Source organism: Oryzias latipes, chromosome 10 (genome assembly GCF_002234675.1).
Source record: "Oryzias latipes chromosome 10, ASM223467v1".
Lineage (NCBI taxonomy): Eukaryota > Metazoa > Chordata > Actinopteri > Beloniformes > Adrianichthyidae > Oryzias > Oryzias latipes.
The window spans coordinates 25,625,865-25,640,235 of record NC_019868.2 but is presented as its reverse complement, the minus strand read 5'-3'; the positions used below and the strand labels follow the sequence as shown (position 1 = coordinate 25,640,235).

The window sequence follows — 14,371 nt, the reverse complement described above, 5'->3', positions numbered from 1 at the left end:
TGTCGACGAGTGACATTTGGAGTATAATTTTTAAACTGTTGCAATGTAATGGGAATGGTTATTTGGTTATTTTGCTATTTGGTTATATACCGCAAATTATATCGTTATCGCAATTTTAATCTCTAATATCGCATATCGCGAGTTTTCCTCATATCGTGCAGCCCTAGTCATGATAGGAGAGCGTTTCTCCATGACTGAACATCTTTCAAATCCACCTTAAGCAAAAAGAACTTTCTTTCTGAAAAGCTTTGACAGTGTTTGTTTTATTTTATTAAGGTTTTTGAGCCAAATCAGTCATTTCAAAACATTAACAGATGTACTTTTCAGCTATTCTAGCAAACAAGCCTTAATTAACCCGCAGTCACCTCCGTGCCCGACAGAGTCACATTCTTCTCTAGAAATGTTTGGATTAAGACAAAACTATCCAGTTTGGTCTTACCTGTTTAATTCTAGTTTTAAATTAAATTAAATGCAGCAGTTTTTCAATATTTTAAGTATTATACCATGATCAAGACATAGCAGTAGGTTTTCTTTCCTTTAGTATTACAAGCTTTAGCCTCAGGGGGAGTTTGCTAAAACATCCATTCCCAGAAAGTTTAGCAACTTTCGTTGACGCTTCTCAAATCAAAACCATCATACTCACACCAGGCTGATGAAATCTTATCAGTAAAAAAAATGAGTCACTGCTGATGTCATTTCCTCTAAATGTCGTTTTAACACCAAAAGGCAACAGCTCAAACTAACTGGAGTAGGCGGCTTTACAAAAAAAAAACAGTTTCCAAACATTCCCATTTAAAACTGAACAATTTTACACAGAAATATTTTTTTTTTAAACAAATCACTGTGCAGACTTGTCTTAATTTACAGACAAGTGAAAAAAATCTTTAGGTCTATAGGATACTGGTCATGCTCCAGTAATGCTGGAACAAGCTGTTATCACATGTATATAATGAGGTAAATTACAGATGGAAGAAATTTAAGAATTAAAAATGCCTACATGAAGATAAAACTAAAATCTGACCACCTCTGTTACTTTCTAGTCTGAATACTTTTAAAGAGGTAGCTCTGATTAAAGTTGGTCTCATCTTCCAGCTCTCCTCCTTCCCAAATATTCTCCTTCGTCTTTGCATCTCTTCCCTAAGAAGGGGGCCAGCCAGCGCTCTTAGCAACAAGCCTTACATGGAGAAGACTGACCAAACACCTCCATCCGTCACTCCGGACACTCCACATTCATTCACAGCTGCATCACCGTTCCCCCTGAACAAACCCAATCTGGTTGCATGACCACTCCAAGAGCAGAATCACTCAAACTGGGTGGAGGTAACATTTAAAACAGAAGGTCCATGGGTTAAATATTTACAACAGAAAGAGAAGAGATGCTGGACACCTGCAACCTCACTAAAGTTTGCAGAAACTGAAAAGAAAATCACAGAGTTTATAGAGGAAAAGTCTTTACTTTACTCTTTAAATTCCTGTGGTTTCTCATAGTTCATTATTTATACAGTATATTGCAGCACGTGACGAACAAGTGATGAAAAACATGACCAAAACGTATCCAAAACACTTTGGAAAACAAGTTTTTCAAATAAAATCTAAACGTGTATCATGAAAACACACGCAAAGAAATATGCATCAAAACAACATTAGACCAAGCAAAATGTAAGCACAATAAGGAGATTTGTTAAAAACTATTTAACAAAATTGGAATTAAATAAATATTTCGGGTGAGATCAAATCATCCTGTGTTTTTTTTTAATAATCTATTTACGCAAAATCAACAGATCTGAGTTCAGAGGATGGAAAACACAATCAAGAAAGATAAAAAATGATTGAACCATTACTTCTGCAACCCTTTTCCTGCATATGCAAACAAAGAAAAATAAAGATTTTCTACTCACTCACTCAAAAATAAATACATTAAAAAAATATGTAGCCTCAACAGGGCATAAGCCAGTGTCACATTTGTGCCGTGCGTCAGGGATGACATGAAACCTTGGAGAAAAGTCAAGTGGATCACAGGAGACAATAGTCATAGCTTAGTTTTTTATGCATTTTGGGTACTTGGAATGATTTTACACCCCAACCTCTCAGTATACCCAAACTTGCCCCCCCCCCCCCCCCCCCCCCCATATTCTATCTGCACCCCAAACAGGGGCTGGCTAGATCCGGCCCTGTTGTGGAGCAACATTTTTGCCAGCAGCTTTTGGGGACGATCAGGTGAAGTACATTTTTACAGGGCAGGTTTTCAAACGGATGAAGAAAACCTCCTTTTCTCATCTCATCTTAGAAAATTTGGCATTGTTTTCCAAACAGGACTAAAACATTTGCTGAACATCACCTCAATAATATTTTTTTTTGTTGGCTTTTAAAAATTGAAGTAGAATTATCCTTTGATACTCCATGTTATTTAGATGAGCTGGGAGCAAAAACACCTAGTTAGGATCAGGTTTGGCTCTACTAAAACTTGAACTAGTTTTTAAAAGATTTACTAAGTTTGCGCTCATTCACCGCGATTTCTTTTGAATACATTGCTTCATTTTTATTTATTTTTTACCCGAGTTTGCTATTTCAGTTGTGTTTTTCTGGAATGCAGGTAAAGTGATCATTTATGAACATGTTTAGGTTTTTGAATGGTTCATGTCTTTTCAATAAACAACACTGTGGACTAAAAAAAATTGTTTTATACAAAAAAAAAAAGAATAACATCTGCATGTTTCTAGAGTTAAGAACATATTTGACAAAAAGAAAAATCAGCAGGAAGAGTTTTAATCATGAGTGCAACTCAGTGAATGGAGACAGATTTCTTTGATGCACTGTAAAGATAATGCATCCATTATTTAACTATTTGAAGCACAAATTGAGTAAAACTGAAAAAAATGTTTGCAGAGCAGAGCATCCACCTTGATTTTTAAAAGTTTAGTTCAAAGAGATTATGCACATTTTACTGTGTTAAGAGACTTAAGTGCCATCAAAATAGTAAATAGTTTTCTTTAAAAATGTCTCAATATAATTAATCCCTGCAAACAAAAAAATCAATAACAAAAAAACGTTAAATCTCAGCTTTTCCTAAATCTTTTCTCAAAAAGAGCTTTTGCTTTTAAAATGTCGACGTGCAACAGAAAATCCAGCACAGAGAAGCCTAAAACCTGGAGTCAAAATTGATGCTGCTACAGCAATCATCTCAATTGATTAGTTGACAACCAAAACAATTAAGTTATAGCTCTAGCATCAAGTAACCTGTTCTTATCAGTACAGCTCAAAGCAGCAGTGATTCTTTCCCTCTGCCTACAGCGTTTCTGAGGCCCGACTCCACTCTGAATACTCGGCCATCGGCAGGATTTGTACACTGTTGTGCGATGAAAGGAAAATCGTTGTTACCAAAGGCACATCTACAAAACTATGGTGCAAAGACAAAAAAAAAAAACAAGAGAGAGCATGGGAGAGAGAAAAAGATACTTCCCTGCAAGAAAAAAACCCAAAAGCCTTCATTATGCTAACCCTCCTGCGGTCCAAACACACTGCCAAACTCTGAGTCCTAAATTTAGGGCTTCTATCATTAAGAGCAGAAACACGCACCCAGGTTTAAGGGAAACTCGATCTGCACTGATATTCAGTGTAAATTTGAGCAGCATGACTTGACTGTGTGCCAGGGAAACTGGCAGGAAGTCAACTTCAGTTTCAATCTGGCACAAAAATTGTGAGGGATTCTTTTTTTTCTTTTTCTTTTTTACTCCCAGCAACAATCAATCTGTTTCTTGAATCATCCACCTGAAAGCCACTTCTCTCTTCAGTTCCAACTGCATGTTGGATCACTGTAACCACAAGAATCAGTTAGCGGTCTCTAAAAAAAGAAAACCTTTAAAGAGCTGAATAACCTCATTAGTTTACTGTACAGAAATGAGTTTAAAGCAAATGTGGAGCTGAAATCAGTTACTGAAGTTCGAAAACTCACCCTTTGCCCTTGAAGCATCCATACATCCCAGCCATGGCTCAGCAATAAGGGGAGAACCTGTCCTTAAGCACTGAAGTCTCACAGATTGGGATTTTTTTTATATTTTCTAGAATTTAAGGAGATCTCCAGCTCCTTGAGCTAAACCATCTTCCTCCACCAAAATTACAAGTAGAAGACTCTTCTCATAGACGCAGGGAAGAAAAGCAAATGTCCCAAACTCAGAGTAAGAGGTTGACACTCTGAAGAAAAATAAAAAGTCTCAAAAACTCTTAAATATTTCCAGTGAGTTGAAAAATCCTCGTCTTCTCACGTGGATCCAGATTTTCTGTTGTTTTTTTCTCTAAACAGGACAACAACAACAAAAAAACCTTAAACTACTAAAAAGTCAGAAAGAAGAATAAACTGCTGCCGTTCGCCTCACGCCTCTCCTCCCAGCCAACTAGACTGAACGCAGCAGAGGGACGAGGAGGAAAGATAAAGAGGGAGGAGTAAGGGAGGGAAGAGACATGTGTGAACAAGATACTCTCCTCTCATGACCTTATGGCTTTCTGCCTTCTTCTGTTGAGAATTGCCAAACACTTCAACTGTCTGAGTATTAAAGCTGGGATTAATTTAAATCAAAAACGAAGTGATGTCAGGCCTTTCCATAGTTCAGATGCTTTCACACTGAGCTGTTTGGTCCGCATTCGTTAGTTTCCTATCAGTAGAGTAAAAAGAATGGTGACGTATGCCCCATAGATTTTTTGTTGTGGTAAAAAAAAAAGCAAGAGTATGTAAGTAAAAGTACCCATGGGCTAGTATTTTACTGGCTTGATGTTTTTCTCACATAGAAACACCAAGCTGTAAGAAATTACAGACATTCGCAACAATTTTGACACAAAAACAATCAGTTTAGTCGAAATTTTTGACTTAAAAGCAGAGGAATTTTAAACTCAAGTTTCTGCAAGCATCTAAATGAAAAAAAAAAAAACATATTCTGCTATGAATAGGTAAATAAAAAGGATTCATCTTCATAAGAAGACCTAACAAATGTGACATTAAAAATTAAAAAATAAAAACCTTACACGTGGACATGGGCTGTCTGCGGGTGATAAAATGGCCAAACCTGTATACAGGTGATCATCATGAAATATCAAAGTTGTAGACTGCTCATTAATTGAGTTTGTAGACCAAAACAGAAACAAGTCCACTCCACTCTCTCCTGAGTCACTTTACAAGGCAGGCTTTTGGCAAATTACCCTTCAAATCTAACAGAACTTTATTTAACAGAAGCAATCTACAGAGATTCTGAAGCTAAAAATTTTAGTTATAAAAAAATGAAATCAATAAACCAAAAGGATTTTATGAACCATAGAGAGGAAGTGCATAGCAATACATGCTTTCACTGTCTCACAGTGCCATCTCAACAAATCAATGTACTGCACTTAGTGGTCCCAGTAAGCTTTTAATTTCGCGTTTGACTTTGGACTTCAGTTCTGGAGGAAACATTTGAACATTTTTTATCAAATCACACCATACACACTGCATTACTGTCATCAAAGCCTATAATTAGCGTGTGTTTCAGTCCAACACCATTTGAAATCTCAAAAACATTAAAAAACAACCAAACAACCAAAGCAACTGCAGAGATCGAAAGTCTCAGCCTGTCACAGTTAATCAGCTTTAGCAGGGAGCTTAACGACCTGCAGCCACTACAGCGTACAGAGTGCCGGCGAGCTGACTTAAGAGTCGATCTGGAGACCCCCCCGCTGTGAGATCTCCTCTGACTCACACAATTAGAAATGTTCCCAGTAAGACCATTACGAAAAAGAACCTCCCTCACCACCTGAGACAGGGTCGACCGTGGAACGCGTCAACTGTCAGAGGGTTAAAGTCTAAATATTTACTTAATGCAGGAAAGCCTTGTTCTGGTTATTACTCCCCTCATTTGGATGTGTTGATTCGTTAAAGAGGGTCAAACTAAGTACAATACTGAAACAAGTAAAATTACATAATTTAACAACGATCTGCTTTTTACTTCAAAACTTAAATTGTATCATTTAAAATTTCTCTTTCTACCAAACTTGTGTCCAGACTTTGGTGTCTTGTAAACCTGGTGGCTTCATGAAGTTCGTGGATATTTATGTTTTTTAAGCAACACTGAGGCTAAGGAAGATCTGCCGATATATGTGTCTATGTGTGACATCACACATAGACAAATATGCACTTCCAACTCCAAGAAATTCAAATTATTCACAATTCTTTCGCAGTACAGACGTGTTGTCGCCAGAAATCATAAGATGTGATTGGTCCGAGTCATCGTTTCTATCTAGCACTCTAGCCAATCAGGAGTGAGCATTATTTGAAATCTACACCCCTACCACATGAAAGTGGGCTACACTAAATTTGTCAAAAATTCCAAATGTTCAATGTGAAACCACATACTTATGAGGCATCTAGTTGGTCAGTTTACAACTTTTACTACAGAAAAAAAGCAGTAATAGCTGAGTGATTGCTGTTTATTTCTCCACAGAAGATTTTGGCTTCTTGGAGCCAGTGGCTACATCCTGTTTGGAATGCCAGGGGGGAGGGGGTCACTCAGTCAAGTTCTCATGTACAGTCATTGGCAGATATACATGCACATGTCATTTATGAACCCTTTTATGCATCTCTCCCAATTTCTGATGTTTGCATTTTTGTAAATGTTTCATATAAAACAAATTGAAATATTTGGGGGTGGAAAATCAATGCCAGCTACATGGCCTTGAAACCGATTCACACTGAAATCTGATAACTGCTCAGGCCACACTCGGCATCAAAAAGTGCAATCTGCAATAAATGGCATCACATCTTTTTGAAAGGAGGAGCTGTGGTATGTTCATCTTTAGAAAATTGTTGTATTTCAGTCACATTTTCATCTTTTTAAAAGGTCATACCACAGCATCTCAATCAGATTCCAGTCAGAACTTAGGCTAGACCTCTCCAGAGGCTCCATTTGGTTTACTTAAATGGTTTTTGTTCACCTTTCAGCTCATCTGGTTAGGGGTCGCCACAGCAAATCACACTGTTGAACACTGGCGCCACCCTATAACCACCAGGAGCAATGCGAGGTTCATCGTCTTTCCCAATGACACTAACACACGGGCATGTAAATCAGGAATTGAACCTGCGATCAGAGGTCGACCACTATCTCTGGACCATGGCTGCTTATGGTGGACTCCTTCAGTGGTGAACTTAATGCTTCGTCTTGGATCATTTACCAAGCTTACTTCATCTTGAGGTCATATGACTCCTGGTTTTTTATTTAGCAAGGCAACACAGCCCTGAACCGTCACCCTACTACTGCCGTTTTTGCCTGTTCATGTACTGTTATCATGGTTTCTAGACCATTTTTCTAATTTTGTGGACTTTTGGCCGTCAGACAGCTGCCACACTTTGATTTGTTGGGGTTTGCCATTGACAGAAGTTCTTTGGCAAACAGGTTTTCTTCTGGTAGTGTACAAAAAAAAACTAGGCTGTTAAATGTCTGACAGTGAATTCAGTTACATCAACACTAAAAATAATAATAATAATTCATGCATCAAAAACAAACAGTAGTAGTTCACATGAAATTTGGTCGCTGGGTAAAATTTCTCAATCCCAACATGCCCGGACTGAATACCGTCTGTGCGAAGTGGCAGCTACACAAGTCAGCGTGTGTCAGTGTAAACAAAGAGTGAGTCTGAATCCGTTCCAGAGCTCAGCAGCTCCATTTCAACAGCATAATATACAAACACACAGTCAATGAGATCAGTTGTGGCACGCTAGAATTGAGAAATGTGTTCTGGCTGACGCACTCGGCCCGTCACATGACACACGAACCCTGAAGACGGACCCTCGCGGGCTGAAGCGGAGCCGATGGGAGAAATTCCAACTCTAATCTGTGAGTTCATCAGCGCTTCCACCAATAGAGGCCGTTTGACCTACCAGGAACTGGGCTCCTGGGATTTCCCATCCTGAAAAGGTCTCATTCTTGTTGTAAAGCAGAATTTCAAGAACCATAGTCCAAATTTTTCAATACTGTAACGCATTATGGAAAATATAACTATTTATACACAACTCAGAAACACTGAAATGAAAGATTTTCAGTTTATTTGGGAGCAAATCATCCACTGTAGAACACAGACAGCCACTTCAGCACAGATGCTCAGTCACCTTTGCATACTTAGATAATTTATGCGCATAAAGGAACAATATGTGCTTGACGAGTTTGTTTGTAAGCATAGGTGCGCTTGTGAGCTGATCTGTACCTGTTTTGTGTTCGTGTTGTTGTGTATGAAGGCATTCTGAGCCAACAGGTATTTTTTTAGAGCGTCTGTAGACAGGCCAAACCCCTTTTGGATAAACATCTACATTAGAGATTAGTGCCATACCTCCACGACTTGGAGAGAACACTGTTGTATTATGAAAAACATTAAAATACTAAGATATTAAGATGTGATAAAAGAGATGATTGACCCTAATGGAGGCAAGGTGAGGCTGGACAGTTGCTAATCATCATATTTTTTGTGACTGTCCCAGTTTAAAAAGACTTTGGAAGAATGTCCAGGCCTCCTCAAGGGCTGTTTACCCCTCTGCTTTAAGGATTTATACTTGGGTTTTGTACTATTTCTAAAAAACTAAGTCAGAGATAAAACTGTTAGTTATTCTAGGCGGCATGTAAACAAACAATAACAAGAAAATTGCTGAGCCAAGTTTAACCCACATTGCTAAAAAAATAAAAAAATTGATAAAATGTGGCACCAATAGATTTTATTTAGAGAAGATTTTCTTTTACAGTACTTGTAACTCATTTATCCTGTATAAAGACGACGATGATAACCCCACTTTAAACTTTATCCCCCCTAAATATTCCTCTTTTTTTTTTTCAAATAAGGGGTATTACAATATTTTAAACCTCATTTGTGTATTTTAGTTTTCATATTAACATAAAATAAAAATGGCAGGACTCCTATTCATGGACCTTTTCTGTTGTCCAATCCAAAAAAAAAAAAAAAAAACAATAAACCACAAATATCTTGTAGCCTCATTTGCAACTCTACACTTTTCTATTCTTTATTGTAGTTTTTCATCCAACGTCTTTACCTTCTTTTTTCCCTCCCTTTTTGGTACAGTTATTGTTCGTCATTAAACCACTCTGTCTCTCTTCTCTTTTCTGTCCAGTCCACAAAGAAAATGTATGCAAATATAATTAATATAAAGGTTAGCCTAAGATATAAGAATGTTAAGGTCACAGATATGCATAAAAAAACAGAAGAAAAAAAAAAAAAAAAATCGATATAGTACTGAGAGTAACTCCATTATCAAAAACCACAGATATGAACAAGATTATCTTGGTACAAAAGGAATAAATTCGTTCAGGAAGTAAATCGGTTTTCTGTTCAACTTTTTCAGTTTCTCTTCCTGTTGTGCTTCTACCGAGATGGGTCAATGTCATTTGGCCGAAGGTGAATCACAGTGAACATATGATAATACTGTTTTCCACAGCACTTCAAACAACACCTGAATAAATTAACATGACACTCGGTTTTTAAGAACAAAACTGTCTAGAAGAGCCAAAATGGCAGATTTGAATGTTGTCACACCAAAGACCTGGTTTTTGTTGCTTAAAAAAAAGTGCCAAGAAAAACAATAGAATAGGCATTTTCATTTATAGTTTTAAACGCCAAATGGATAATAGATATCTAGATTGTATCCATTTAGGTAAAAAACGAGATGTTACATCTCAAAGGGCTTATCCTACAAACGAATAAATGAAGGGAAAAAAATGAAAAGAATTGGACTTTATCGTATCGCCACAAAGTTAGTTTTTATGCATTGATTTGTGGACCATGTACTGAAATGCTAATGTGAGGGGGAAAGATACACAACACCACTCAAATACAAAAGGAGTTTATACCAATATGCACTTCGTGTGTCTGAAGTCCCATAAATCTATAGTAACAGTAAAATCTGTTTAACACAAGAGGCCTTCAGCTCTTATCTGTTTGCCCGGGAGTTAGTTAAAAAAACAAAAAACAAGAAAAAATAATAAAAGGAAAATTTGCGGACAGCTAATTCAATGTGATGCCTACCTTACCTTATCCCTAGCTAACTGCTAACTCACAGCAATCTGTATGCTAGCACTACCCTGACAATTAGCAAAACTCCAGACAACTCAAATGAATCTCCACAAAGAGAGAAGGGTGATGCAGGGAAGACATTTAACTTATGTTGATAACTTGATAAGACGAAAAACACAAAAACCTGAACCCACGTTCACACCGGTCATGAGATGCGCATTCAAAGTTTTCACACTGGACACGCAGGGAGGGGCTTTTTGGTGTTCTTTTTCAACTATTTACTAGCGCATCTTCGCCTACAGTTGGAAGAGGCCAAGTGTGGAATGTCAAAGCAGTGTAAATCTGATATATAAAAGACTGTGTCATAATTCCCGCCGCACACATACCGCAATTATTCATTCCTCCTCCATGATGAATTCTCAAACGTTTGGCACTTCCAGGAATTGGATGGGACGCCATCCATACGTCACTTCCAAATCCGAGTCCCCGATTGGTCAGATTAAACTGGTTTAACTTTTAACGTACGTTAACTGGCCGCGCCTTTCCCACACGGAGCCCGAAAATCATCTTAAAAATGTGCGTAGCTACGCGTGGGTTTTGAACGCAGAAGCCTGAAATGCTAATGTATGCGTGTTTACATAGACTTTTCATTGAAAGTGGTTGCTTGAAACACGGATTTATCTGGGAGCAAACTGAATGAAAGAGATAAGAAAACTTGCTTTAAAGAGCTTTACAAGCCACAACCAACATACATGGAAATCACTTGATCTAACAAAATTGTCAAGATAAAAAAAATTTCATTTGTGAATACTTGATCTGCTTTTGTTGTTGTTGTTGTTTAACAACTATCAAAGTTCTCCAAAAAACACTGCACCTTAGTTACATTTACAACCACCAAGTTCCACTACCACCGAAGGACATTTGAAAAATATACAGCAGATGAAATTCAAGCAAACATGTTGGAATTCCTCATTCAAGTGTAAACAGAACCGAGAACTCGACACAGACGGATAGTCGCCTCAAACTGTGCGGGAAAACCCCCGGATACATGTGCTTATTCATGTTTTCAGTCATATGACTTTCTGTTTGCATGTCCCGCAGGAACGAGAGCGAGGAAAAAAAAAAAAAGAAAAGAAAATATGCTGGTATTTCCTGGAATGACCCCAAGTCTGGACCTTCTCCTGAGAGGGACTCAGAAATTTAAGCTGGAATCCAACAGAGTTTACAGACAGAAACACAAATTTTGACTCATTTCAAATGAATCCACTTTCTAGGAAACTGTTGATCAAATCTTTCAATAAAGAGGTTTAAAAATGTTGTGTTGGACTCAAAACTCTTGCTTTTTGAAGGTTTCTATGTGAAATATATATATAGGACAAAAAAATGGATTTTGAAGTTTTGAGATATATTGACAAACTACCTGGTTGGTTTTTTCCACAGATTTCTAAAAATAGAATCATTTAAATTATAAAAAGTAAATAAACCAAGAAAGAATCATGTCTTTATGGATAAATCTAAATTGTAGTAAAAGCTATTTCTTACCAAATTTAAACCTTTGAAATCCAGACCTCCTCCTCTCTTCTTCCCATCCCCTTTTCCCATCACCTCTTGCAGTCTGAGCTCCCTTCTCTTCCTCCTGCAGTGTGACGCCTTCTTTTAAGTTTTGCGGTTTTTCTGTGTTTCCTATCCTCTCTGGTGCCAACATTCAGGGTTGGTCCAGAAGAGGAGGGGAAAACCTCTGCTGGGCTTCAAATTCCACCTCACATCTGGAAACCATCCTTTTTCCTCCCACCGATCCCTTCTGTCGCTCCACGCCGTAATGTAAATAGCTCTGTAATCAAACTCCAGCAAAGCCTGACGCACTGGGCGGTGTTTATGCTTTTATGTGCATTTTCAGAGTTCTTATGCGGAACAATCTGAGATTTTATTCTTGTTTTCTTCGTTTCGGGTCCCAGCTGAGCTTTATGGGACTATAAAAACAATCACTTTTCTCCTTGTTAACATGTTCGCACACTTGTTTATTTAATGCCGAAACAACAGGAGGCCAATAGCAAAGAGTTTTACTGCTTCATGAAAAAGGTCGATGAACTTTCCTCAGTGTGACAGGGATGGAGGACAAGAACGACCAAAAAATAAAAAAATAAATGCCCATCAGCAGATAGAATCTCATTCATTTACGGAGAAAAATGTCATCTTCAGTCTGTTTGCAGTTAGGAAAAAAAAAAAGAAAAGAGAAACCCACCTCAAGTTAAAATCCCAGTGAAAACATCTGCTCCAAAGGTGGAGCCCACACAGCAGGAAGATGAAAACACGCCTCTCCAGAACCAACGTTTACAGCAAGGAGCCACGGGATGTTGATGAACCAAGGAATTTTTGCAGCATTTTTTTTAATATGATACCAGTTTAAGGACTCAAATCTAATAAAATGTTTAAACAAATCTCCACAATCCAACAGAAAACCAGGATGACGACATGTTTATCTGAAGGCAGTTTGTTCATTTCACATAAAAAAATTTAAAAAAAAAGCTGTTTTTTTATTATTGTAATAGAGAAACATTTTTAAACAAAAAATCCCTTTAGAAAAAAACAAAACAAAACTGCTGCTTCCTGTTTCCGCAAGCAGAACTTATGATCATTTCTAAAACAAATTTTAAAGCACTTTTTGAATCTAGAGAACAACAGAGAAATGTCAACAGTTTTTAAAGATTTAGAGCCCAAACTTGGCACCAAGTCACACCTGAAAATCAGAGCGCATTACTTTTATGACGTGTTGATGGTTTGGTTTAATGCCTACTTCAGCTGGTATGGATACGGCCGTTTATGTCACCTAATAATATGAATTCTATTGCTTTTTCAGAAAGAAATATTCAAATTAGTAATTCATTTTCATGTGTTTGTCAGTAAAACATTTGGCTAAGATGACCGGATTTTGTCTTCATATAAACATACTTATTCAGGAAATGTTCCCCTAGTGGTGTTTAAATAAGTAGAAACATGTTAGTATCAGATCCATTTGTTGATGTTTAACAGCAGTACGAATGTCATGAGAAGAAAACGGCAGTGAACAGAGCTAAAAAGGCGGGAACATTTCCAGTATTGGTGGAAACTAAAATACTGCTTTCATATCTTAGGATCCTTCATAGACTTTTAAATCTATTACCGATCGTGTTGTTAGATACCCTAAAGATTCCCCGTCTGCAGCAAACTTTTAGAACCCTAATTATTTTTTACACTATTATTTTTGCCAGCTTAAGTGTGAATTTACTGAAACAGTCTGATTTGTTTTAATAACTGTAAAGGCAGAAGGCAAACGAACCATAAAAAGATGGGTTCCCTTTTAACTTGCAAGTGAACCCTGGTGTGGTTCACCGGCAATGTGAATGTCTTTCAGAAGACAACTATACAGTGAAAATGCATTTTAAACACTGCAAATCTAAGAAAAGGTTCAAAATTTGATCATTCTGTAAATGTGGTGCATTCAAGTCCCACTCCGATCATCTTTTGATCTATTTTTAAAGCAGTGGTCTTTGAATTATGATCATGCTGATTTTAGCACAAATCTATGTCTTTTAAATTTTTGTTGAATGCTTTTCCTGACACAACCCTCTGCATTTTCCGGGCTTGGGACAAGCACAAGTTTATGTTTTTTCTTTTTACATTTATCTATAAATCTTTGCATTTTTTGTGCCTTTTAATATTTATTGATTCTTATTGTTTTGGGGGGTTGTTTAAGTGTTTTTTGTATTTTTTTATGCTTAGTTAATTGTGGATTTTTGTGGGCCATCACATCTTTAGGGGGGCAGTTATGGTATTTAAGGGGCATCGCCCACCTTACCCAGGTCTGTGTCCGGCCTTGGTTTAAAGACTGATTTTGATCAAATGACTTGCTCTTCTTCACGTTTGTGCAGATTTATCTCCGACCAGACTAACGCATCACTTCCTGTCTGTGATCCATTTGAATTTGAACCAAAGCTTCATTGAGTCGGCTCTTATCTGCCAGTAACAATCTAGGGGGAACATTCTAAAAAAGGAATGAACTGTAGCAACAACACGATCAAGTATCTGTTCGGAAAGTCTCTGGACGAGAGAGCATCTGAGCTTTGGACCACACAGAAATAAAAGCTGCTCCAGTTAGAGACCAGCCATCTCACCAGGGAAGTCTGACAGTTGATTGGCCGCACAAAGGTACATCAAGCTTCTCCAATCAGCTTAACGGCGTTGATGCTCTAAAGTTTCAGTGTGATAGCTCCCTGAACGACCACCGTGTCCCTGATCCCCGGTTTCTGTTCTTCTTCTGGGCTGCTCAGAGGCAGTCTGGGTGTGTGTGTGTGTGTGTGGG

The 14,371-nt window shown here is 37.7% G+C and overlaps 1 protein-coding gene across 7 annotated transcripts in view; it reads right to left on the bottom strand.

Moving 5' to 3' along the window:
* The window catches only part of LOC101157306 (probable serine/threonine-protein kinase kinX), a 51,010-nt gene that overhangs the window by 35,854 nt on the left and 785 nt on the right, over positions 1–14,371 (bottom strand). For 2 of the 7 annotated variants that reach the window (XM_011480479.3, XM_011480481.3), the window contains exon 1: positions 3,953–4,404. The exons of 3 other annotated variants lie outside the window; for them this stretch is intronic. In XM_011480479.3, coding sequence (XP_011478781.2) covers positions 3,953–3,987 — 35 coding nt within the window. In that variant the 5' untranslated portion in view covers positions 3,988–4,404. Of the gene's footprint in view, positions 1–3,952; positions 4,405–11,574; positions 11,823–14,183; positions 14,324–14,371 lie in introns of those variants that run through there. 2 more of the 7 variants (XM_011480482.3, XM_020706763.2) reach the window with 2 other exon arrangements.